We start from the raw sequence: 27834 nt of genomic DNA, 5'->3' as shown, positions 1-27834 counted from the left end.
TTTCAATCCTTTTACCTATATTTACATATTGGAATTGTTACAAAAGGTTCTTTTAAACGTAACTTAGTACACTAATTAAGTATTTTTAATTTACCGTAATTAAAATATAGGTAAGTGGTTTTTATCTTATTTTATACCTACGGAAGCGATAAATAAATTAAAGCAATAAATTTTTGGAGTTTGGAGATGGGTGGAAAAAAAAAGGCTCTTCGTTTTTCCAACTGCTTTTCTGATGTACCCAAAAATGGACCAAAATAGACCAAAAGTACCCTTAAAACGACCAAAGTCACCATTTTCGGCCCTATGTACCCCATTTCGGACCAAAAGTACCCCAAACTGGACCTATTAGCTTTATTGTAATGTTAAACTCCCATAGAGATTCCCCTAAAAGAAAAAAACTTGCGGTCCAATTTTGGGTATATGAATTATTTCGGAGAGGGAATCCATGTTTTAAATTCAAATTAACCGCGCTCCCCGGGCAATCCGCGCCTCCCAGGTAATCCGCGCACGCGCGCGCTATCTTCCTACCTAGGTTATTAATCATACAACTTACATAATTTCCACTTATTTCGTACGATAAAACGCGATCGAGATATTCTTTTAAGAAATACTCGTGAGATTGGTTCAAGTGTCAAGCATACTACAATGATATTAAAATGAAGTTTAAAAATATTTCCATTCTACTTTAACAACGAATATTCCATGACGTCAAAACACTCTTAAATTCAAATTAACCGCGTCCCCCGGGGTAATCTGCGCACGCGTCGCCTAGGTTATTAATTTTTACATCATTTCAACTTATTCCGTACGATAAAACTTGATAAGATATACGTTCAAGTATCTTTCGAGATAAGCGTAGATAAATGAACAAGTTGGCCTGGACACAATATGTTGATATACGGGAAAACAAATCGTCGCGAGAAATACCCTAAATACATTGACTTTTTGACGATTTTACCCCCATTTCATCCCTTAAATCCCGGATCTCGATCCCGAACCTAAACCTGAACCTGGGATCGGAGCCTCGCCCTCACTTTCCTTCTACTTTCATTTATTTTTTTATTGATTATTTATCAAGTAAATAATATCTTAGAACTTAGAACCAAAACAACTACGGATATAGATTTGGAAATTAATGCGGTTTTTGATCGAAACTACGTGATTTCTTATCGTTTGATATATAAATTGCCATCCTAATTTAAAGAGTGGGTTAAGGGCCTGTTGCCAAAGCCCTAGCCAAAGTGCTATCCCATTGAATTTAACATGTTTGATTCTAGAAAAGCAGACTTTTGCAACACGCCCTAAGTTCGACTGCTTTGGATTTTTTGGTCTCACTCTTTCAAGTAGACGCGAGCGTAGACGATTCCAATCTTTTACTTTTATTGTTCTACTAGCTGGGAAGCCCGTCCTTCGGCCGGGCCCCAGCTATAACTAAAATCCCGTGGAGACTGACATTGTGAGTCATGGCATAAACAAAAATCTATCCCCCCCTCCCCAGCGCAGCAACTAAATTGACTGAAAATATTGGTTGTATAGGTGTATGTAGGTTGCAGGATTCACGGCACCTTTCCAGGGGCAAAAATACCTTATTTAATTAATTAACTTAATTGGAAATCGATGAAAACAGCCCGACTCGCTGCCTTTGCGCCATAAGAATAGTTGTGAGAAATTTGGCGCCAATCACCGCTAGCTTATGGTGAAATAACTCGTTGTTTTACCAGAAATATGGAAGTACATACTGCCTTTAAAGGAATATGAAGAATTTAAAGCTTACTCTTTGGTCTTTGGTACTTTAAATGTTACAATGGGGAGGGGTCTCCGAAATGTAACGTTACATTATCCCTCCCTCCCAGTCTCCATTCTCCAAGTGACGATGACGCAGCCGCGAAATTGACTGAGGCAGAAAAATATTGATTGTATAGGTGTATGTAGGTTGCGGGATTCACGGCCCCTTTCCAGGGGCAAAAATACATAGATTTCGACTCGCTTTTTAACATTATTTAATTAATTAACTTAACCCAAGTTGGAAATCGATGAAAATAGCGCGACTCGCTGCCTTTGAGCATTAAGAATGGCTGTGAGAAATTTGGAGGTCCTAGGTTGAACGGCTCGGACGCCTATAGAGAAACAGACGCAACAGACCATACACGGTTTCGATAAGGGGGGAGGAAAACTTTGAGGTTAACTTGACCCTAAAACGCCGTAAATATACGTAAAATATCGCGGAAAAACGAACGAGAATTGCGACAACTTAACTAGACAAATCCCCCCGCGTCGCTAAAAACGACTAGAAGTTCCGAGCGAAATTTAAATAGAGGTGCGTGGCTTGGTTGGTAAATTCGTCGGTAATAGATGTAACGCGGCCAGCGGTTATCTGTTTTCGAGTCCCGGCGATGCCAATAAAATAATTTATATAATTTATTTTTCGCAGCTCCATCTACCGTGTCGTCGCTTTTCCACAACAAACAAACAAACTCCAACAACACTTAACGACATTCGGTCTATAGCAATAGTCCCACTTCGATATATATATCTCGATGTGGAACTAAAAACTGACTAATCCAGAAGGAACACAATAAATTTCATCTTTTACTACTTGTAGATTTTGAACTATTATTAAGTTATTGAAGTTATTATTTTCAAGTCCCGAGTTTTTAATTTGATAAACATAAAAATGTGATATATTGATTTTATACGTTTGGTTGGATTTTATGTTATATTTTTTTTTACCAGACTGTGATATGTAACTCAACTTAGTGAAATTTTTAAATTAATAATGAAACATTTGTAAATTTCGTGTTTTAATGGCTGTTTGTTATTTCAATAACATTATTAAAAAAATATAACTTTCTAACTCTATCTTAGGTGTCTAAATAAACCATTATAAAAAACATTCTTGAGAAACGTTCGGAAAACTCTTGTGAGTTTGAAGGTGTCTTAAGAAAGGTTTCCGTAGTTTTTTTAAGAAAGGGCAGTTGTATATTTTCCATATTAATTTTTTTGTAAATTGTTGTTAGACTTACTTTAGAATCTCTCAAATATTTTAGGGTTTGCTTAAAAATCTTATCTTTATAAATTACAAAATCTTTAATAACTTTTATTTTAAAACGTATTAACTTTTAAATAATAATGCAATTTTTACTTTCTACTAGTCTATCAGAACTAATTATGATGTTTATTAAAAATAAATATTGCATTCATTGTTAATTAAGATTAAACCAAATCATGTAAACTACTGGTGAAGTTTTAATTAGCAATAGTAAATGTTTTTATAATACGTAGTTTAAGGGCCGCTAAAAAGTTTCATAAATTTTCTAGAGGCTTTTAAGAATAATTTAAAGGGAGTGTTTTAAGGGTATCTCATAAACCCAGCCGCACAAGCTGGTCCAAAATTGGTTGGGAAGTGGTAAAAAAGTCGGTTAATGGGTTTGGTCGGTAATCTACCAAAATTCGACCTTTTTAAAAGATCCATTTATTGTCGGAATATGGTCAGATTTTTGTTAATCTGTGAAAGTCAGTATCAATAACGGAGGGAAACCCTTATAATAATAATAATAATAATAATAATAATAACCAGCTAGGCTAATCACCCAAGGCACCACCTTAGGCCTAAAGTCATCAAGCGACTTTCAAAGCCATTAATTCAGGTGGCCGAGTTATATACAATGCGTAGGAGGGTGGTGGCAAGCCCATCATGCCACGCGAGCCAACAGCTCCCTACACCAACTATTACCATTACGGATATATAAAGGAAAGCGTTAGGGAAATTGTTAAGGTAAATTTCTTAAGAAAATCTTAAGAATCGTTTTGGGAAAATGGTACCAAATTTCCCAAAGATTTCCAAGAAAAACCTCTAAGATTTTCTAAAGTATTTTTCAATTACTTTTTCTGAACTATTCTTAAGCATATTTTTATAAGGGAAGAAGCATTTAAAAATTATAGTTTAACATTGTACACTTTGGAGGTTTCTTTATTTCAGCTGTATTTAACAAATACAGTATATGAGCACAGTTGTTAAATAAATAGAATGTAACGTGTTTATTCGTTGTTAGTTATTGGTGTCATACTTTTAGGCCTACATGAGGGTTTTTGTAGGGAATATAAATTGACGTCAATCAATAGGCAATGGCTGGTTTACCCTAAAAGGCTGGTTTCCCAAAAACGTAGTTTCTAATATGTGAACACCTGTGTTGTGCGCGAAAAACGAGAACCGCGTTAGTGGGTTTGTCCCTCGACATTCCTGAAGGGATTAAGGCCCGAGTTCCGCGATGGAACTAGTTCATTCTAGCTGGCATCACAAAAATATTTTGGCGGGAAAACTTTGAGGAGGAAGGATTGCGCGCCAAAATGGGGAGAAGAGTTTGGGAGACGAAAGGAGGCAGATCTTGAAAAAGCTAGACAATAGTCGCGAGGATAGATATCACGAGGAAAACGAGATACGTGACGCCATGAGAACTACATGATCCTCTAGCCGGACTCGTACGCCGTGGAGCCCCGCATGTTGCCAGTGATCCTCTCGTCGGACTCGTAACGCCGTGGCCGTGGAGCCCCGCATGTTGCCAGTGATCCTCTCGTCGGACTCGTAATGCCGTGGCCGTGGAGCCCCGCATGACGCCAGTGATCCTCTCGTCGGACTCGTAACACCGTGGAGTAACTTCATAAACATTCATGCGGTACCGTATCAATCAATTTAATTTAATTGGGGAACCAGCCAGTTCGAACGTAAAACAATGTATTTAGTATAATTAATTAAGTTAGCTTTTTAAAGTCTTGGTTAGGTTTTAGTGTGTAGGTTAGTAAATGTAGAATGTTGTTTAACTTTATTTTTTTTTGGTGTGTATAATTATCTTTATTAGTGTATTAAAGTATGACGAAACTAATTCCTGAAGTCTGTGCCCATTAATTTAATCTGTTGAATGAGTACGTAATCTAAGCTTCATCCTATTTGAAAAACGTCTCAAGGATGGTTTTAGAAATTATCTTTCAGAACTATATTTAAGTTATTTCTCCTCAAATAATTTGATTACCTTTGTGCATTTTTAGCATTCTGAAAAATTTAACATCCAACATTAATTATATTTCACTGTAGTTTAAAGTACTTTACAATACCTTATTATAATGCTTCCCTTTAATTATTTACAAGGCACTCTTTGGCAACTTGGCTATTCAGTCTAACGAATATATAACATTCAGCCATAAGTACTGCCATTAACAATAATATTATCATTTAAATATTAATTTTAACATACCTTCATGAATTTTTTCATATGATAAAAAGCTACGAGAATCATACTAACATTTAACCATTACTATTCAAATATACCTTTTGGAGTAAAGTATAGCAAAAGTTTAACTCAGTTTATAATCCTAAAAGAACCCTTTCCTATATATTATCCGATAACATATTCCCTACACATAAAAAAAACGTAATCAAATGCCCATTTTATCATTTTATACCTTACTTTGCAATTTATTTATTATAAGCGCCTGCAATCTGTGAGATAATTTCCGAAATTGTCTACAGTCTGAAAGTAACAGCCAATGACAAAAATTTCGGCATACTAGACCCTTTGGTTTTTAACTAGTTTTTGAAGAATTTCTTTATTTTAAAACTTTTTTTTAACCAGAAAGCATTTAAAAAAATGATAAGATTTATAATCCTATATAGCGTTTTAAATAACAATTTTTGGATGTGTTAGGTTAAGAAAACACTTGTCACACACTCAACGATAACCACAAAAACATCCAGGAGAGTATGGTTGCCAGGATTTTCGTTGGGGGAGGGCACATTTAATTTTGGGGGGGGGGGGGGTAACTCACTAAAGGTCCCTCAAAATAGGCTTTTGACGAAAAATATTTTAATTTAGGGTAAAAAGTACGAAAATCGAATTTTTAGTAGACCAAATATATATGGTAACCTAATGGAATTATCAAGAATGTATTTTTTATACCTAGGGAGAATCATAGAATGTCTATGTCGAGACGGTTTTTAGTCTTTCTCTCAATCGACCCGTTGGTCCCCCCAGTACGCTCCTCCGCTTAAAATAAAACGAATGGTCCGGGTATTTCATTGGCTGCTTAAAATTTACGTCACCTAACGCGATGGAAATCAAACGCCGGTGACGTTTTGTCTTTCCTCCCGCGCGAGAAGGGGGAAAGGCGTTCAACGTGCCCGGCGATTGTCGCAACATAATCATTCTTCCTAAATATAAATAAATACATTCTTGGTATTATATTGGATTATCTCGTGTCAAATTTAGTACACTATTTTGATTTTTATAAATATAGACATTTTCGCTTGATTTTTCTTAAGAATATGAAATGTTTTAAAATTGTTAACCAAAATATGTGAAGTTTATTTATGGGAATAAAGCATTTTAGGATAAATAAAATTCTTTAGTGTATAATTTTTACATTTTACATCGTTAAATCACAGACCAACTACCATAAGAAGGACTTGAATCAACCTCGAAAAAAGATATATCAAAAGTAATGCGGCTTTTTTACAGCTAACAGAAAATTCTTTATTTTACGAAATTAAAATAAAGGGTCGTGCGCGAGCCAGATTCAACAATACAGTTTTATTATCGTGCCTCAACCTGCCGTGAGATGGCACGCTCTTAAAAAAGCCGCATCATATTTGAGACATAATTTTTTTTTAAATTACTACCAGCGATACATGTCCCTCTTGGGGTAGGTGGTCTGTGGTTAGATGAAGTAATAAACGCCTTAAATTTCCCTTAAGACTGGAGACCGGGGTATCGCAGATCGAACCTAATAATAATAATAATAATTATCATCTTAGGCCTAAGTCGTCAGACCTAATAAAAATAATAATCAGCTAGGCCACCACCCAAAGCAGGGTTCGAATTTATAAAACCCACCCAAAAAAACCCACGGGTTATTTTGGGTTGGACCCACCTTAAAAAACCCACAATAAAGCCCACTTAAAAAAACCCACCTTAAATAGTTTCAAAAATGACGAAAAAAGTTTAAATTTATTGTTTAATAATTAAACTATATTAAACTATATTAAAGAATTTAAAAAATTAAACTTTAATTCTTTAAATTCTATAATAATACAAAAATATTGCTTTTTTATAAAACGTATTTACACAAAATACATTACCAGTGTTTTGGTAAACACTAATCTAACAGTAGCAAGTTAACAGTGTTAACTAAACAGTAAGTTTTAAACTTCTGCAAACTTTCAATAAATATTTAGCAGAACATGGAGCAGACGATACTTTACGTCTACGAAAGATAAGAATAAGAGCGATAAATAAGTAGTGCTAAATTGAAAATAAAAAATAAAAATGAAGTAAATCATCGATTTAGGGTATCATTTTAGGTAAAAAACCCAAAAAAACCCAATAAAACCCAAAAAAGCCCAATGGGCTGGGTGTTTTTAAAAAAACCCGGGTTTTTTTAAACCCTGACCCAAAGCAACACCTAAGTCACCAAGCGACTTTTAAAGCCCGTAATTCAGGTGGCCGAGTTACAATGCGTAGGAGGGTGGTAGCAAGCCCTTCATGCCACGCGAGCCAACAGCTCCCTACTATTACCGTTAACCTCTACCAGGTTTTATTGAAGGGGGAAACCGAAGAGGTCAGGGGAAAACCCCTATATGGTTTCGAGTGAGACATATATTATATACAGTATGTTTCAAAAGGTTATGCAAAAATTTGAAGGAGTTGTAGGGGGTGAGTTGAGCAGTTTATTTATTTATTTATTTAAATATACAAAGACTACAAAGCCACAGTAGGCTTATATGTAATCCGACAGAGGGTAATACAGAAGGGAACTAGAAATATTTTAACAATAAAAAATAAAAATAAAATAATAATAATTAAATTCAAATTAAAATTAAAATTAAAAACGCTTGACCTGGTACTAAATGACTTTAGGGATTTCATAGAGAGTCGTCAGTAGAGAGCCACAGTGTAACTGCCTTTCGAAAGGCAAATTTGGACGACGATTGTAAAACTTCAGGTGGAATTAAATTCCAGTCATTTATTACTCGACTTGTTATATGACGAAAACGCACTGAGTGTTTAATTAAGGGTTTAACTAATTTGGCTTGATGACCCCTTGTATGCGTGTTAGTTGATAAAACGAAGAAGTCATAAAATGTGTCATGGCACGGAATCTTTAGGGATTGTTGATACAGCTCGAAAACGTAAACCAAGTCGTTAATACGATGGCGTAATATTGGGTCTACAATTCCGAGGGAACGATTCCGATGAGTTGGTGAAGATTTATCTAGGCCACGAGTGAGCTTCGTGAAACGATTATGTGATTTAGTAAGTGAAGTTTTATCACCCGTTAAAGAGGGAGTCCACACAACTGAAGCAAAGTCAATATTCGGTAGAATTAAAGAACAGTAAATAGTGCGCATAAACTTCTTCGAGCGAAAGTAAAAATTGCGACGAGTTAGTCCAGAGATCGAGTTGATACGTTTACTAACAGTTCGAGTATGTGAAGAGTAATGTAATCGGTTATCAGAAATTACTCCAAGGTCACGAACCTCAGTAGAACTTTTGATATTTAAACCATCAAGCGTGTAGGTATGACAAGGATTATTACTCCCAAGGTGAAGAACTAAACTTTTTAACGGATTGAATTTCATACCAAGATTTGACGCCCATATATGAAGGCTATCCAGGTCACTTTGCAAAGGAAGACAATCATAGCTGTCAACCAACGGATATCCCAATTTCGTATCATCAGCAAACAAATAAGGCGTCGCGTGTGAAACAGCAGAAGGCAGATTGTTTATAATGACAGAAAACAAGAGTGGTCCTAGCACTGTTCCCTGGGGTACTCCGCTCAATGGACAATGGGTATCCGAAGATATTCCTTTCAGAACCACCTTTTGAGAACGATTGGTCAGTAATTCCTTAATCCATTTGTGAGCCAACTCAGTTATACCAGCTGTTTGCAAAGCGGCAAGTAAACCTTTGTGAGGTATCGTATCGAAAGCCTTACTTAGGTCTAGGAATACGACGTCAACAGCTTTACCAGACTCCAGCCATTTGGTCCAATCATTGGTAGCAGCGAGAAGATTACTGGAACACGATTTTCCAGGAAGGAATCCATGTTGGCATTTAGAGAAAAACTCAGTGTCATTTAGGAAAGTCTCCAATTGCGGTTTCGCTATTCGTTCTGCGGTACGCGAAACTTGACTAGTCTGAGCAATTCCCCTAAAATTTCCCGGTTCAGTACGGCTACCAGATTTATGTATCGGAGTGAGGTTCGTAACTTTCCATGAGACTGGTATAGTTCCAGTACTGAAACTATGAGAGATGATACGATGCAAAGGTTCAGTGAGTGAAGCCGCTAAAGATTTCAAAAGGAAAGGATGAAGACCGTCAGGCCCCGCCGCTTGGGTGACATTCAGCTGACGAAGAAGCGTGTATAAAGTAGTACGGTCACATTGTAAGACAGAGAGAGTAGGACGATCATCACTCGTGAAGGTCGCGACAGCAACAGTCGGCTGGTTGGATGAAACCTTGGCAAAATGTGAACCGAGAATTTGCACAATTTCGCTGAGATCAGTGGTTAACGCACCCTTAACTGTCTTCATTTCGCTAATCGTAAATTTGCTTTTTCGTAGTTTATTGACATAACCATAAAAAGCTTTGGGGTTCGAAGAAATTTGTTTAGATAGAGCATATTCTGTTTTCCGTTTCTGTTTTCTCAAAGCATTGGTAAGTCCATTTCTCGCACGTTTGTAATTTTCATAAGCAGCAGTAACGGTATCAGTAATACCATGGCGTCGCTTAAGACGGACATAGGTAGTCCAATATTTAGATTTATAGGCACTGGATTTAGACAGTCTGATGTCAACACATGGAGCGCGAGGAAAATGTGAACGGCGAAATGGGACAAACAACGAAATTCCTTTATCCATAATAGCCATAAAGTTTGACCATAAGACATCAATATCACTTGACTGCAAAATTTCAGCCCATTGTACATTATTCAAAAAAACACGGAAGTCTTCAAAATCGCTTTTAAAAAAATCTCTACAAATCCGTCGAACAGGGAGATTTGAGCTCAGTGATACAGCAGTTTTGAACAGAATAACATTATGGTCACTTTTTCCGAAAGGTGGAAGGTGAAAAGTGTCGTACGCGAGATTCGGGTCAGTCATTAAAATCAAGTCAAGTATATTTGAAGCAGAATTCGTAGAAATCCGAGATGCAGTCGTTACAATTTGATGCAAATGTAGTGAAGAAAGTGTATCGATAAACGTGCGGGTTGGAGGGGTCGCACCAGGCAAAGGACTTAGTGTCAACCAGTCAATGTGAGGATAGTTTAGGTCACCGAGGATCAGTAAATTAAATCCTTTAGAGTCGCTGTAATTGGTCACGGTATTAATCAGCTCAAGAGTTTGAGTATGATTAACGTATGTTGGCGAGCGGTAAATGACGCAGACCAAAAATCGTTGTGACGCAGTTGTGCATGATAAAGTAAGGTACTCCAAACCGAGAGTCGAAGACCAGAGATCAGTTACTGTAATGGGCAAAAGATCAAGCTTGTGACATTGAATGCGATTCGACACATAAAGAGCTACACCACCTCTGCGTAATGGTGGGCAACGATCACGGCGGTAAATAGTTGAGTTAAAAAGTGATATTTCGCAGTCCAAAACATGATTAGTTAGCCAGGTTTCAGTTAAAGCTACAAGTTCGATGTCATATTGGGAACAGATATTTTGAAGTTCAGTAAGTTTATAAGTGTTTAGTCCGCAAACATTGGTAAGAAGTGAAGAAATATAAACACGGCGACGAGGAACAAAAATTGGTGCGCAAGGGTTTAACTTTGGAGGAGAGATAATATTTTGTAAAACCAGAGACGATCGACAGATAGGTAAAACGAGATTAGGTGAATTTAGTAGTTTTTTGGGGAAGTATCATCAGTAGGTACGGTAGAAGACGAAGAGATACGGCGCTGTGGAAGTTCAGATCTTGCAAGAACCGTGCCATCACGAATGACCAAGTCTCTCTCGCCTTGAGAATAACGATAGCGAAGCTCCTCAACAGCTTCGGAATGCTTCATTTGTTGAAGTTTAGTGCGGTCAATAGAGCATGTCAAAGATATAGATGAATCTGATGCGCGGAAAGTCTTCATTCCAGATAGAAATTTGTATTTTAAATTCAGAGAGGGGAAAATCAATTTCACGAGGCGAGGAGTAGAGCGTTGGCGTCCTAAACGCGCAACTTGGACGTTAGTTAGCTCAGTGTGTAAAAAACCGAGATCCGATAGTAGACCGCGAACGTTGGAAATATCAACATCCGGAGTTGATTCGGGAAGATTTCGAAGAATAGCGTTAAACTGACGGCGTTGTACATCATCTCTCTCTTTGAGGGACTCTTCGATTTTAGATTCCAAATCAGTAGAACCCGCGGAATTAGCCGAATAACGTTCTTCGAGGCGCTTGAGATCAGAGGTGAGCTCAGCAATAGCCTCATCTGTTTTTTTTATAGCAGAATGAACGTTGGAACAACCGGCATGAATTGAAGAAAATTCATTCTGTAGCTCCGTCTTAAGTTGATCAAAGTCCTTTTTAAAATCAAGTAATTTTTTATGCCTGTTTTGTTCACATTTTGCTACGATGAGTTAAAAGAGCGCCAGAGAGCTTCAAAGTGTGGCCTACTAGCCCCTGGAAGTAGGCTGCAACAAGCGCAAAACCAAACTGCACGGATATGCGACCATTAAGGATTGGGTTCGTAGGCCACACTTTGAAGCTCTCTTTTAACTCATCGTAGGAAAATGGGGAAAAACAAGCATACTTCTCAAGTCACCCCCTGCAACTCCGTAAAAATTTTGCATAACCTTTTCGAACACCCTGTATTCTTCTATCATTTCGAAAGGCTTCTATCTAAAATCTTGTCTCTTCCCTTTTAGGTCTGTGCGTGTAAATGGGGAATTCAGTTTCCCTTCTTTGGGCCGATATCGAATTTGGCTTTTAAATTTTCCAGTAAGCTTGTTTCGGGAATTTTAAAATTTCTTTCTCTTTTAATCCTATTATGGGTTCTCGAGACAAAAGACGCGCGGAGAGAAGGTCTAGATTTGGTCTCTCTCTCTTTTGTTTCAAAATGTCACCGCTTGCTGGCGTTGATGTCGCTGTCGGCGCCTTCAATCGGATACAAAGCGGCTTAGCTCTTTACGCGTGTTGGGGCCGTCTCCCCCCGTCCGAAACAGGAGAGAGGGCGCCCCCTTTTGTTGAATTGATTGAATCGAGAAATAGTTCTCCTCAAAGGCGCCTTGTTTAACCAACTGCCGCCTCCTCCTCTCGCGACATCTATTCACGACATTTTTACCATTTCTTTAAAGAACCCACTTGACATTTCTCTTTAAGGCGGAAGAAAAGTATAACCTGTTTTACGGTATGGGAGGAAATCTATGAATTTCGTATATTTTAGAAATGTTATCCAAGAATGTATTTATTTTTACTTAGGCAGAATGATTACACTGAGACGATTTTTAGCGACGGTTCGTGATTGAAGAGTAAGCCGCTTCCCTTACACGTCAATCAAGTCAATTCGGTGTCTCATTGGTTCCTTAAGGCTGACGTCTTCCGACGCGGTTGAAGCCGAGGGGCAGGTCACTTCCATTTTGGGTGCGTCTTAATCATAGTAAAATGATTAAATCAGGGTAATCAAGATTAAAAAATCTAATCAAGATTAGAAAATCTAATCAAGATTAGAAAATCTAATCAAGATTAGAAAATCTAATCAAGATTAGAAAATCTAATCAAGATTAGAAAATCTAATCACGATTTAAACGAGATTTAATCATTCTAATCATGATCTAATCTTTTTAATTAGATTTAATCATTCTAATCATGATCTAATCATTTTAATTATATTTAATCATTTTAATTAGATTTAATCATTTTAATTAGATTTAATCATTTTAATTAGATTTAATCATTTTAATTAGATTTAATCATTTAATTGGATTTAATCATTTTAATTGGATTTAATCATTTTAATTGAATTTAATCATTTTAATTAGATTTAATCATTTTAATTAGATTTAATCATTTTGATTAGATTTAATCATTTTAATTAGATTTAATCATTTTAATTAGATTTAATCATTTTAATTAGATTTAATCATTTTAATTAGATTTAATCATTTTGATTAGATTTAATCATTTAATTACATTTAATCATTTAATTAGATTTAATCATTTTAATTAGATTTAATCATTTTAATTAGATTTAATCATTTTAATTAGATTTAATCAATATAATCGGTCGAATAGAGAATTTATCATTAAAATCAAATCTTAAGTACGATTTAATCATACTAATCACGATATAATTTTTTAATCAGGATTTAATCATTTTAAACAAATTTAATCATTTTAATCAGATTTAATCATTTAATCATGATTTTATCAGATTTAAACATTCTAATCACGATTAAACGTGACTTAATCAACTTAATCGCGATTAAATTGAATTTAATCAAAATAATCACGATTAAATCGGATTTATTCTTTTGAGGGGTGCGTCGTTAATCAAGGAAGTGACCTGCCCCGCGGTTGAAACATACGCCCGTGACGTGTTTCCTCCCCCCCCTCTCATGCGAATCTAAACCATGGACCAAGAATCTAAAGGGACTCACTGTTCAGGCTTTCAAAAGCACGCGTTAATACTGGGAATAGGAAAATCATGGCTAATTTTAGTTCCATGGGGACAAACTTGGCGTCGCTGAAGTCGATTTCCGGCGTAGTTTCGTAGAGAAGCTGGAGCGTTCCCGTTCAATTTTGATAAAATGGCGCCGTTGTTGTTGGTTAAATGATTAGGCTTAGAAAGTTTTTGACCTTTTCTTTTTTAAATTGGGCACTTAAAAGTTAAGTAATGGTAACTAACCATTGTGTTAAGTAAAAAGAACCAGTAAGCCGCGTATGGCTGAGGTTTTTTATCAAATTTATTGGAATCCATTTCATTTCTAAACTTAAAACATTTAATGAACTAAGCGTAACCTAAATTTCTCGCACGTACTGTCTCCTAAGCCCCAACTCGCAGTGATGATAGTTGAACAGAATTCTTGAGTCGCTTCAAAGCGGCTGATGTACCTCAGTAAGCTTTCCGATTTAGGCCACGCCTGCCGTGTCAAAATATAGGGGACAGTGAGTCCCCTTAAATTCTTGGTCCACGTCTCAACTTACGTCGTTAGGCATTCTCGCTAAACATAAATAAATTAGAACAAAAACAGTTCTTCGAACTGAAAAAACAGTTTAGAGCTCGTTAAATGTGCAGCCTTAAAGGGATAATGAAATCGGAAAATACAGTACCTTTAAACTATTCAGCTTTCAAAACTACATATTTTTCCAATTTACAGTCATTAGAAAAAATGTAAACTCAAATTTTAAGAAAATAAAAACTACACCGAAAAAAGCAGACGCCGCCAACGCGAAATCGCCGTGTATTTTGAAAATCCCGGAATCTGTACGGACGCCCAATGAGAGGCGACTTTTGAAGTTAAAACGTCGCTTCTCATTGGTCGTCCGTACAGATTCCGGGATTTTCAAAATACACGGCGATTTCGCGTTCGCGGCGTCTGCTTTTTTCGGCGTAGTTTTTATTTTCTTAAAATTTGAGTTTACATTTTTTCTAATGACAGTAAATAGTTCTTTTTATAAAGTAACGTGGCCTTCTTGTTGAAATGTTGCTCTTACGTCACAGTCTCTTACTTTGACAAGCCTACGAGCGCGCGCTACAGTCGCGAGGAATATAGCTTTTTCTAGAGCGCGTGCAAATCGCTCGTGCGAGGAATACACTAATAAAGCTGGGTCTTGTGACGTAAGAGCAACATTTTAACAAGTTGGGCAAGACCACTTTTTATTTTATAAAATCAACTATTGGAAAAATATGTAGTTTTGAAAGCTGAATAGTTTGAAGGTACTGTATTTTCCGATTTCATTATCCCTTTAAAGAGACATATATTATTTTTATTGTTGATTAATATGTCAAATTCATTTAAAGTATTAAAAAATATTCCTGTGAACAACCGAATGACGTCATTCCGCCTTTCAAATCACAGTCCACTGCTCCTCCAATTTTGCCCACAAAGGTATCCCTATTTATATTTATTTTCTTCCCTACACATTTAACATACAAATTTTAAAATTTATTCTTATTATTATTTTATTTTTGTTGCAGATTATATTGCAATAAATAAATAATAATAATAAATTTTAAATTTTTTATGTTAAATGTGTAGGAAAGAAAATAAATATAAATAGGGATACCTTTGTGGGCAAAATTGGATCAAAGATTTTGTGTTAAAAATTGGAGGAGCAGTGGACTGTGATTTGAAAGGCGGAATGACGTCATTCAGTTGTTCACAGGAATATTTTTTAATACTTTAAATGAATTTGACATATTAATCAACAATAAAAATAATATATGTCCCTTTAAGGCTGCACATTTAACGAGCTCTTAACTGTATTTTCAGTTCGAAGAACTGTTTTTGTTCTAATATATGCCCATTTATGAGACGTGGTGCTTTACAAGAATTACATCCCAATTTTATAATTTGTTAAAAAATTAGTGCTTTCTAAAATTAAAAATTAAATGTTTGTAGTGTCTCTAATCAAAGTGCCGAACTAAGGCCTGCATAGAAAAATAATTTAAAACTCAGAAAATATTGTTATATTAGTTCAACCACATAAACCTTATTACCTTTGCTGCGCAAATACTCAGCCCGTCGTTTTGCCTCCTTGGCATTTCAAATTTTAAAGCTCGAAAATTATTAGTTGTTAAACTTAACAGCCGTCAAAAAATTAAACATTCAAAAATACTGATAGTTTAGTTCAACCAAAGATAATACGTATCCTGTATTCGATATCTCGGTGCTTTTACATTGACTATACGCCATGAAGCTGTTACCGAATTCCAAGCAAAATTCCGAAAAGTCGGGCTGCTGAATTATGGCAGTGATAATACCCAAGGCCCAAAATTTTAACCAAACTTTTATTTAAATCGATTTAGAATTACCAAATACCGTAAAGTGACAAAACTTAGGTTGAAATGAAAGCCAACTATATTATTTACCTTTTATCATCGAAGATTTGTTCGTTTTAAATCATTATGTTTAAACATGTTAGAATATGAAAATTAACATTTTACGGCATGCGGGCAGCGGGCACGCGGCAGCGGCGGCATTAAACCCGCCCAGTGTTGCCAAGTTTTGAAAGTAAGATTTACCTCTCAGAAGGTAAAAATTTTCCTTTTTGGGTAAAAAATTCCCTCCATAACCCCAACCCCCTTACATTCGTGAAAACTCCTCGGAAAACAGGCACAATATTTCGGGAGCGACCAAATATTTAACATTTTTAATGAAATTATAAAAATATTAAAAAAAATTACATATATGTGACAAAACGTATTAAATAAAAGACAACAAAAACCAGGCATAAGCTATATAATTGTGTTTTGAGAGCCGCAATGGCGGAGCAGCGACTTTCAGATTTGACCTTGAGGGGATAGAAAAACCGGAATCTACTGCGCATGACGAAACTATCGCATGCTGCCTTCACTTTTTCTATCTTGTCTCTTATCCCCCCAAAATTCCCGCAAAATATGAGTATTTCGAGAAAAATTCCCTTTTCCCCTCCCCGACAATTTAACGACGAAAATTCCCGCAAAAAGGAAAATTTCCCGCACATTGGCAACACTGAACCCGCCGTCAAAACGAAGCCGTGTCGCCAAGTTGGCAACTTTTTTCCGACTTCCACCCGTTCCCGTTGCGCATGCGCGCCAATCTGAAACTTAAAAGGGAAAATGGATGCCTCGAAACCGTAATTTCCTGGCTTCAAAAACTTATGATTTCTCGGCGTTATTGATTAAATTATAAATCGTGAAAAGACGGGCCTATGAAGTGAAACACGCTGATTTTAAATCCGTTTACAGAATTTAAATATGAGAAGTGGTTGAGGTTAGAGCGCGACCCAAAAAAGGCCTAAAAGTCACTCAAGCTGAGTTCACGTCTTCCACGACCAAACCGGTAAATTGCCAATATACGCGCAGCAGAGGTGGAAATGGGGGAAAAGATGAGCTCTAAATATACTCCGCTGCCGCGGAGTATAATACTTACAAATACGTAATTGTATAGTTGACCTCTCTGGTTTCATTATTCCCTTAATATGTTCTCCGTGTAAATTGAGAGAGCTTGCAACTGTACTCTCCCCTTAAAGGTAAAAAAGCAGGCCCGTAGTCAGCGAGGGGGCATGAGGGGGCCGGGTCCCCTCAAAAATAATTTGTGCCCCTAGAAAAATATTAAAGTAAGTAAACAAAATCAATAAAAAATATTCTATTCACATATTATATTAAGTTAAGTCAAACAGTCCAAACCATGTTATTTACTTTGGTGTACCTTGCTTTATTATACTAGTATCACTTCCACCATTTGAAGTTGGAAGTTTTAGCTGTAGCAGAAACAGTAATATGGCACGTAATCAAGCATCAAGTATACTGATTGGACTATACAATATATTAGACTAATCATGGAATTAAAAGGTTTTTATTTTTTTCGGAAAAATACGGAAAATTTTCCGGAAAAAAGTTATCGGGCTTTTTCCGTAGAAACATTTTCGACTTACAACACTATTAAGACCAAACTAATCTGATTGGAAATTCAATTTCGATTTACCTTTTATATAAATTTAATTTATATCTATTTAAAGCACGTGTTCCAATGTCAAAAACTGGTTACGGGCCTGTAAAAAAAGGAAATATTACACGAGGAATGGCGGAGGGCCGTGGTTCTTCTTCGCGGAATCACAGTACGAACAAGATGCTGCTGACATAATCTCTGTTCACCTAATTACAATCTTGGCCTTACTTTGGCGGATTATTTTCCAAAGTTCATTCTTCAAGTAGTTTCTATGAACCGTAGGTTTTGTTGACTAGTTATTATTATTGAAAGTACCTAAGTTCTACATTTAGATCGAGATTCCACCAGTAGGCCAGTTTCGTCCACTAAACTAATTTACATTAAAAGGAACCACCTATTAGTCCAAGAGCCCATGGCAAAATAAGCATGTGATAAGGTACACGATGGGTCAAGGTATTTTTTAATTAGGTTAGTGATTTGTAACAAAGAGCTGTTTGTCTTACGGGTCAAAGTGGGGGCTTTCCGGAAATACGAGCCACGTGACGTCACTTCGGGTGACCTTGAAAATTGATATGACCTGATATTGGTATCATTCGATTGGCCTCAACGTGCTCTTACCAAATATCGCTAAATTAAAATTCAAATCTGAACCAAACGGCGTATAAAAGTTTTGGCTTGAAGAGGGACCACGGTCCGAAAGCTCGCCGTGTTTATTTTAATTGTAAATAAATTTTAAAACTTTAGTCATGAAGTATCTCGACTCTTTATTATTTTAAATTTTGTAAACAGCTCTTTGTTACAAATCACTAACCTAATTAAAGAATTGACCCATCGTGTCACATGCTTATTTTGTCATGGGCTGTTGGACTATATGGACTATTCGGCTTTCCGTTGCTACGCAACTCGTTTTGAAATTTTTAATGTTTAGGCTTAGTTTCTTGTAATTGTCGCAAGCCAGATTTCCCGCACGGTACTGACGAGTCCCAAATAGGACGAAACCGGTCAACCGTTGGAAATTCTGGCTATTTTATTTAATTTAATTTAGTTTTTCACTCGAAGATCTATTTGGTCCGAGTTTCGCGTCTTTTTGTTTGCTCGAAGACCTATCGGTACGAGCTATTAGTAAGTTTTTTAAATTTCTTCAAATTTGTTTAGGGTTTAGCTATTTTATCTCTTTTCATACTGATCAAGCTAATTTACAACCGAGTTGCACTTTATGTGAGCTGTACAATGACATTCTTAACAAAATTAATGCCTGTAAAATTAGTCAAAGATTAAAAGACCCTCGAATTTCATGGCACTTAAGAGTCCGGTAACAATTGATTTCTAATATAGGTTTCTAATTTCCTCATTCCTCTTCAACTTGATCAAAATTTAAAAAAAAGCTAATTATACCCATGTGAACTTTGCCTTTAATTAAGAAATGGCTACGTCGAACACCGTTTCAAATTCTCCCAATAAATGTTGGTTTCTCCCTGAACGCGAGAGTACTGCGGCTAGAACATTTTTACAGGCTTTTGTAGGCTACAAATAGACATCGTATGAAGTAATCTTTAATAATGAAAACGAGAAAGATTTATTTTCAAAAACACATTTTATTGCAACAGGTGATCGGTTTTTCGACTATGACAACTACATTGTTTTAACTACATAGCTTTTTATTTAATTTTTAATTTTTTTATATATAATTCTAACAATGTTTATAATATCAACGGTAACACTAACATAGATTCCGCCTATACAAGCTCTACTTGGCATTTTAACATAGATAAGTCTAGACACTTGTTTTTTGGTTATGAACTTAACAATTTCGGTTATAATATCGGTTCCTACTTAAAAATTATATCACCATTTTTTCGTCATTAATTCATGAGCAATTTGTATGACCATCAGTGTGGTTTTCACGTTTGGAGGGGTGATTATAATTAATTTTGTTATTTCAGAATTGCGGCTTTTCATTTATCCACAGATGGCGGTAGCGTTCTATTTTTTTACCTATTTAATTGTAGAAAATTATGCAAGTTTACCTACCTATAGATGCTAACGTGTTAATTTATTTAATAGACTATAAATAAAATAGCGAATCCGGGCTTCTATAAATTAATTTGAAATTATAAAATTACTACAATGCAGTCTTGATTTGTATTGTAAAAACTGCCCAACTTAAATATTATAGTATGGTTTAAAATATCTTTGAATAAATATTCGAAATAAATTTCGGTTTCTAAATGATGCCGTTAATTTCGGGACCCAAATATTTATAATATAATATAATTATAAAGAAAATAATAAGAGAAAATATGAAGGTAATTTTCATAAATTTATAATCTCTTTAACATATGGTACATTAAGTAAATTTGGCAGGCAATTTTTACAATTCATTTTATTTAAATTTTCTTAAGTTTCAAGGCACTCTTTAATTTGCTATATATTATGTTTTTTTTTCTCAGTTATTAGGGTATAAAAGAATTCACCCGCACCACTTTACTGTTTTTTGGGGAAATAGTTTGCTCTAGCTGTATAAGAGTTTGGAAAACAACATTGGCGCGTATATAATTATATTTAAAATAAATAGGAGCTTTTTCTGAATATAACATTTGAGCTATTTTTAGGTGGACTCTTTGTATGGGAAACTACCTTGTTTTGTAGTTTTGTCTATCTTGACTAGACAATTTTTATTTACAATATTTCAGTTATTCTGGTTCTTTGGTGAGACTTTTGAGAATAATTGGTTATCAAAAAGGAATACACGGTTTAGGAGTAAAATATTATGGTTAAATAATAGACTTAACTTAATTTGAATCTATTCAAAAACAACTTAAAAAACTTCGCTATATTAACTTAAATCCCTGAGAAATATAATAAGTTTTTGAAAATTAAAAAAATAATATTATCCTATTTTTGGGTTCCAATCCAAAGAACCAGAATTGATAAATAGGAGCAACGGCATTCAGTAGTATACAATATGCACAACCATATATTTTTAATCTAATTTTTAGTTGTACAATTAAAAAAATTAAAAGTTATACTATATTAAATAGGGTTATTGCTTAACATTTTTTCTTTTAACTTATATATTTTGTTATCTTCGGGTTTTTCTATACATATCAATACGAACAATTTATAGTATACAGTGCGTTTTCTCCGCGTGTGATATTTGAACCCTCTACAATCTCATAAATCCTTTGAAATACATCAACACTCTTTAAACATTTCTTTTAAAACTTTTTCAACGTTGATATGGGAAGATGTTCGTTCAATTTTAACATTTGACTGTACACAAATTGGCGTATTTTGTTTTCTGAATTTGAGCTTTTATTTTAAATAACTAGTGTAGACTTCATTACGCTTATATTATTGACGTTCTCTAACAGGTGAAATCAAGTTCAAATTCTCAATAAATAAACATAGTAGGTCCTTTAAACATTAGTTTTAATTCTGAGTCTTTAAAAATTGGAAATTAAAATATAAATTTTTAAAATCTATAATTTAAAATATAATTTTTTAAACCTTCGTATTTAAATAATAAATTACTGGTTAATTTTAAAATATTTTAAAATAACAATATTTGAACTAACAAAAATTCGTCTAAAATAATGATTATCCGTAAAACATGTCACAGCCTTTAATATTTCCAGTACTTAAGTAATTTTTATCTTTTTGCGTTTATTTTTTTTCTCGGGGGAAGGGGATCATTTGATATGAAATTGTTCTATTTAAAACGTGAAAAATAGTATACAAAGTTTTTTTGCCTTTTTTAGCTTCTTTTTTCAATTCCTATTTCAGTATACAAAATGCATAGCACAATTTTTTTAATATCTCCCATTTAAATTTCCCTTTTTAAAAAATAACGAAGCAATTAAGCTTCTCGCCGAAAATCAACGCGCTACTTCATTAGAATCGCAAATATCGCCTGACTTTGGTTTTGAAGGATGGTCAGTAATTGCCGAGTCTAGAGTTTAGTTTCTAGTTTTACTAGTACTGTCAACTGATTTGACATTTCGACCTTATTTTCACCTTTAGTTAATTTTCGTTAAATATTATTTTACTTAAGATGGTAAATACATAAGTTTATAATTGCGATTCGCATAAGTGTGAGAGGTTTTTTTCCCACGGGTTAAACTTTTACCGAGAACAATTTTTCATAGCGATCCGTGCTGAGGCGTGAAAATGAGCTTTTAAGTCGACTAGCTGACACACTTTTGGTCCTTAATTATAGACTTATGTTAAAGGTTATTTTTTTTAATCGATAGGCGTAGTAACTTATTTTAATTTGCGGAACATATTTTTGAAAAAATTTAAATATAATTATAATACAATGACGATTCCCTTGTTTGTTCTTCGTTTTGCGACGGCTAGCCTATAAAATACTATTAGCCTTGCGAAGCACCGAATGAAGCGATGATTTCAACTTCTAATAATTGAATTAAATTATACACTCGCGTATTTGTACGCAAAACGTATCAAAGTAAAATTTTCGTTATGGTTTTTTTTTGTCTGGCTAATTGTTTTGTTTAAAATCCGCCGTGTGGCGTGATTGTCGTTAGGAATTAATAATAACGACGGAGGTAGCGGAAACAATAAAATTAAAGGGATTTCAAATCGTCCGCTACGTCTCACTTTTAACGTAACTAGCGCCAGTTACCCTATAGCTTATGTCAAACCTGGTGGCAGAAATGTGAAATTAGGTGATCCACCGTAAATATGGAAGTTCATACTCCCTTTAAGAATCGCCATTTCGAAGCGGCGGCAGGAGGAACGACTCAGTCACTCGCGATTCGTCTCGATGTATTTGGCCGCCGGGAGATGATCTCTGACAAAGAAACAAAGAAAATTAAAAGCTTTAATTAAAAATAATCCTTTTTTTAATTAATACATAAAAAGAGTAACGCAATTAGGTCCGAAAAATTATCGTTTTCGTGGAATAATTATTTTAATTTTGACTCTTCTCTAAAACATTTCGCATTTTGAAATGGAGAGTCTTCCTTGGAAAACATAAAAATTCAAATTAACGTGTTCGCGTTTCGCTCTCTTATTTCCAAAACCAGATATTTCGAAAAAATCGGTTTATCTAAAAATTAATTTAAATTAACGTGTTCGCGTTTCGCAACTTTATTTCCAAAACCAGATATTTCCAAAAAATCGGTTTATCTAAAAATTAATTTAAATTAACGTGTTCGCGTTTCGCTCCCTTATTTCCAAAACCAGATATTTCAAAAAAATCGGTTTATCTAAAAATTAATTTAAATTAACGTGTTCGCGTTTCGCAACTTTATTTCCAAAACCAGATATTTCGAAAAAATCAGTTAATCTAAAAATTAATTTAAATTAACGTGTTCGCGTTTCGCTCCCTTATTTCCAAAACCAGAAATTTGGAAAAAATCGGTTTATCTAAAAATTAATTTAAATTAACGTGTTCGCGTTTCGCTCCCTTATTTCCAAAACCAGATATTTCGAAAAAATCGGTTTATCTAAAAATTAATTTAAATTAACGTGTTCGCGTTTCGCTCCCTTATTTTCGAAACCAGATATTTCGAAAAAATCGGTTTATCTAAAAATTAATTTAAATTAACGTGTTCGCGTTTCGCAACTTGATTTCCAAAACCAGATATTTCGAAAAAATCGGTTTATCTAAAAATTAATTTAAATTAACGTGTTCGCGTTTCGCTCCCTTATTTCCAAAACCAGATATTTCGAAAAAATCGGTTTATCTAAAAATTAATTTAAATTAACGTGTTCGCGTTTCGCTCCCTTATTTCCAAAACCAGATATTTCGAAAAAATCGGTTTATCTAAAAATTAATTTAAATTAACGTGTTCGCGTTTCGCAACTTTATTTCCAAAACCAGATATTTCGAAAAAATCGGTTTATCTAAAAATTAATTTAAATTAACGTGTTCGCGTTTCGCAACTTTATTTCCAAAACCAGATATTTCGAAAAAATCGGTTAATCTAAAAATTAATTTAAATTAACGTGTTCGCGTTTCGCTCCCTTATTTCCAAAACCAGATATTTCGAAAAAATCGGTTTATCTAAAAATTAATTTAAATTAATGTGTTCGCGTTTCGCTCCCTTATTTCCAAAACCAGATATTTCGAAAAAATCGGTTTATCTAAAAATTAATTTAAATTAATGTGTTCGCGTTTCGCTCCCTTATTTCCAAAACCAGATATTTCAAAAAAATCGGTTTATCTAAAAATTAATTTAAATTAACGTGTTCGCGTTTCGCAACTTTATTTCCAAAACCAGATATTTCGAAAAAATCGGTTAATCTAAAAATTAATTTAAATTAACGTGTTCGCGTTTCGCTCCCTTATTTCCAAAACCAGATATTTGGAAAAAATCGGTTTATCTAAAAATTAATTTAAATTAACGTGTTCGCGTTTCGCTCCGTTATTTCCAAAACCAGATATTTCGAAAAAATCGGTTTATCTAAAAATTAATTTAAATTAATGTGTTCGCGTTTCGCTCCCTTATTTCCAAAACCAGATATTTCGAAAAAATCGGTTTATCTAAAAATTAATTTAAATTAATGTGTTCGCGTTTCGCTCCCTTATTTCCAAAACCAGATATTTCGAAAAAATCGGTTTATCTAAAAATTAATTTAAATTAACGTGTTCGCGTTTCGCAACTTTATTTCCAAAACCAGATATTTCGAAAAAATCGGTTTATCTAAAAATTAATTTAAATTAACGTGTTCGCGTTTCGCTACCTTTTTTCCAAAACCCGATATTTCGAAAAAAACGGTTTATCTAAAAAATAATTTAAATTAACGTGTTCGCGTTTCGCAACTTTATTTCCAAAACCAGATATTTCGAAAATATCGGTTTATCTAAAAATTAATTTAAATTAATGTGTTCGCGTTTCGCTCCCTTATTTCCAAAACCAGATATTTAGAAAAAATCGGTTTATCTAAAAATTAATTTAAATTAACGTGTTCGCGTTTCGCAACTTTATTTCCAAAACCAGATATTTCGAAAAAATCGGTTTATCTGAAAATTAATTTAAATTAACGTGTTCGCGTTTCGCTACCTTTTTTCCAAAACCAGATATTTCGAAAAAATCGGTTAATCTAAAAATTAATTTAAATTAACGTGTTCGCGTTTCGCAACTTTATTTCCAAAACCAGATATTTCGAAAAAATCGGTTTATCTAAAAATTAATTTAAATTAACGAGTTCGCGTTTCGCTCCCTTATTTCCAAAACCAGATATTTGAAAAAAATCGGTTTATCTAAAAATTTCGCTCCCTTATTTCCAAAACCAGATATTTCGAAAAAATCGGTTTATCTAAAAATTAATTTAAATTAATGTGTTCGCGTTTCGCTCCCTTATTTCCAAAACCAGATATTTCGAAAAAATCGGTTTATCTAAAAATTAATTTAAATTAATGTGTTCGCGTTTCGCTCCCTTATTTCCAAAACCAGATATTTCGAAAAAATCGGTTTATCTAAAAATTAATTTAAATTAACGTGTTGGCGTTTCGCAACTTTATTTCCAAAACCAGATATTTCGAAAAAATCGGTTTATCTAAAAATTAATTTAAATTAACGTGTTCGCGTTTCGCAACTTTATTTCCAAAACCAGATATTTCAAAAAAATCGGTTAATCTAAAAATTAATTTAAATTAACGTGTTCGCGTTTCGCTCCCTTATTTCCAAAACCAGATATTTGGAAAAAATCGGTTTATCTAAAAATTAATTTAAATTAACGTGTTCGCGTTTCGCTCCGTTATTTCCAAAACCAGATATTTCGAAAAAATCGGTTTATCTAAAAATTAATTTAAATTAATGTGTTCGCGTTTCGCTCCCTTATTTCCAAAACCAGATATTTCGAAAAAATCGGTTTATCTAAAAATTAATTTAAATTAATGTGTTCGCGTTTCGCTCCCTTATTTCCAAAACCAGATATTTCGAAAAAATCGGTTTATCTAAAAATTAATTTAAATTAACGTGTTCGCGTTTCGCAACTTTATTTCCAAAACCAGATATTTCGAAAAAATCGGTTTATCTAAAAATTAATTTAAATTAACGTGTTCGCGTTTCGCTACCTTTTTTCCAAAACCCGATATTTCGAAAAAAACGGTTTATCTAAAAATTAATTTAAATTAACGTGTTCACGTTTCGCAACTTTATTTCCAAAACCAGATATTTCGAAAATATCGGTTTATCTAAAAATTAATTTAAATTAATGTGTTCGCGTTTCGCTCCCTTATTTCCAAAACCAGATATTTAGAAAAAATCGGTTTATCTAAAAATTAATTTAAATTAACGTGTTCGCGTTTCGCAACTTTATTTCCAAAACCAGATATTTCGAAAAAATCGGTTTATCTAAAAATTAATTTAAATTAACGTGTTCGCGTTTCGCTACCTTTTTTCCAAAACCAGATATTTCGAAAAAATCGGTTAATCTAAAAATTAATTTAAATTAATGTGTTCGCGTTTCGCTCCCTTATTTCCAAAACCAGATATTTCGAAAAAATCGGTTTATCTAAAAATTAATTTAAATTAACGTGTTCGCGTTTCGCAACTTTATTTCCAAAACCAGATATTTCGAAAAAATCGGTTTATCTAAAAATTAATTTAAATTAACGTGTTCGCGTTTCGCAACTTTATTTCCAAAACCAGATATTTCAAAAAAATCGGTTTATCTAAAAATTAATTTAAATTAACGTGTTCGCGTTTCGCAACTTTATTTCCAAAACCAGATATTTCGAAAAAATCGGTTAATCTAAAAATTAATTTAAATTAACGTGTTCGCGTTTCGCTCCCTTATTTCCAAAACCAGATATTTGGAAAAAATCGGTTTATCTAAAAATTAATTTAAATTAACGTGTTCGCGTTTCGCTCCGTTATTTCCAAAACCAGATATTTCGAAAAAATCGGTTTATCTAAAAATTAATTTAAATTAATGTGTTCGCGTTTCGCTCCCTTATTTCCAAAACCAGATATTTCGAAAAAATCGGTTTATCTAAAAATTAATTTAAATTAATGTGTTCGCGTTTCGCTCCCTTATTTCCAAAACCAGATATTTCGAAAAAATCGGTTTATCTAAAAATTAATTTAAATTAACGTGTTCGCGTTTCGCAACTTTATTTCCAAAACCAGATATTTCGAAAAAATCGGTTTATCTAAAAATTAATTTAAATTAACGTGTTCGCGTTTCGCTACCTTTTTTCCAAAACCCGATATTTCGAAAAAAACGGTTTATCTAAAAATTAATTTAAATTAACGTGTTCACGTTTCGCAACTTTATTTCCAAAACCAGATATTTCGAAAATATCGGTTTATCTAAAAATTAATTTAAATTAATGTGTTCGCGTTTCGCTCCCTTATTTCCAAAACCAGATATTTAGAAAAAATCGGTTTATCTAAAAATTAATTTAAATTAACGTGTTCGCGTTTCGCAACTTTATTTCCAAAACCAGATATTTCGAAAAAATCGGTTTATCTAAAAATTAATTTAAATTAACGTGTTCGCGTTTCGCTACCTTTTTTCCAAAACCAGATATTTCGAAAAAATCGGTTAATCTAAAAATTAATTTAAATTAATGTGTTCGCGTTTCGCTCCCTTATTTCCAAAACCAGATATTTCGAAAAAATCGGTTTATCTAAAAATTAATTTAAATTAACGTGTTCGCGTTTCGCAACTTTATTTCCAAAACCAGATATTTCGAAAAAATCGGTTTATCTAAAAATTAATTTAAATTAACGTGTTCGCGTTTCGCAACTTTATTTCCAAAACCAGATATTTCAAAAAAATCGGTTTATCTAAAAATTAATTTAAATTAACGTGTTCGCGTTTCGCAACTTTATTTCCAAAACCAGATATTTCGAAAAAATCGGTTAATCTAAAAATTAATTTAAATTAACGTGTTCGCGTTTCGCTCCCTTATTTCCAAAACCAGATATTTGGAAAAAATCGGTTTATCTAAAAATTAATTTAAATTAACGTGTTCGCGTTTCGCTCCGTTATTTCCAAAACCAGATATTTCGAAAAAATCGGTTTATCTAAAAATTAATTTAAATTAATGTGTTCGCGTTTCGCTCCCTTATTTCCAAAACCAGATATTTCGAAAAAATCGGTTTATCTAAAAATTAATTTAAATTAATGTGTTCGCGTTTCGCTCCCTTATTTCCAAAACCAGATATTTCGAAAAAATCGGTTTATCTAAAAATTAATTTAAATTAACGTGTT

General features: G+C 33.9%; 2 protein-coding genes across 3 annotated transcripts in view; both read right to left on the bottom strand.

The window, feature by feature from the left end:
- Positions 1-7912: 7912 nt before the first annotated feature.
- On the bottom strand, positions 7913-11871 carry LOC149948795 (uncharacterized). The gene is made up of 3 exons (XM_090171156.1): positions 11799-11871; positions 10953-11615; positions 7913-10686 (listed from the first exon to the last, which is right to left on the bottom strand). The coding sequence occupies exons 1-3, from the start codon at positions 11869-11871 to the stop codon at positions 7913-7915; spliced, it is 3510 nt and encodes a 1169-aa protein (XP_090027282.1).
- Positions 11872-21279: 9408 nt separating this feature from the next.
- The window catches only part of LOC149948794 (octopamine receptor beta-2R-like), a 49081-nt gene continuing 42526 nt past the window's right edge, over positions 21280-27834 (bottom strand). For both annotated transcript variants that reach the window (XM_090172658.1, XM_090172659.1), the window contains exon 4: positions 21280-22453. The gene's annotated coding sequence lies outside the window, so the exon portion shown is untranslated. The remainder of the gene's footprint in view (positions 22454-27834) is intronic.

This window comes from Leiobunum rupestre, chromosome 4 (assembly GCF_980474605.1).
Source record: "Leiobunum rupestre chromosome 4, qqLeiRupe1.1.hap1, whole genome shotgun sequence".
NCBI classification, from domain to species: Eukaryota; Metazoa; Arthropoda; class Arachnida; order Opiliones; family Sclerosomatidae; genus Leiobunum; species Leiobunum rupestre.
This window is presented reverse-complemented; position numbering and strand designations above follow the sequence as displayed.

Coding starts and splice junctions, on each gene's coding strand:
- LOC149948795 (XM_090171156.1), bottom strand. CDS start 11,871: ATGATAGAAGAATACAGGGTGTTCGAAAAGGTTATGCAAAATTTTTAC. Junction 11,616..11,798: donor TGCAGGGGGTGACTTGAGAA/GTATGCTTGTTT, acceptor AACTCATCGTAG/CAAAATGTGAACAAAACAGG. Junction 10,687..10,952: donor ATCTGAACTTCCACAGCGCC/GTATCTCTTCGT, acceptor TCGAACTTGTAG/CTTTAACTGAAACCTGGCTA.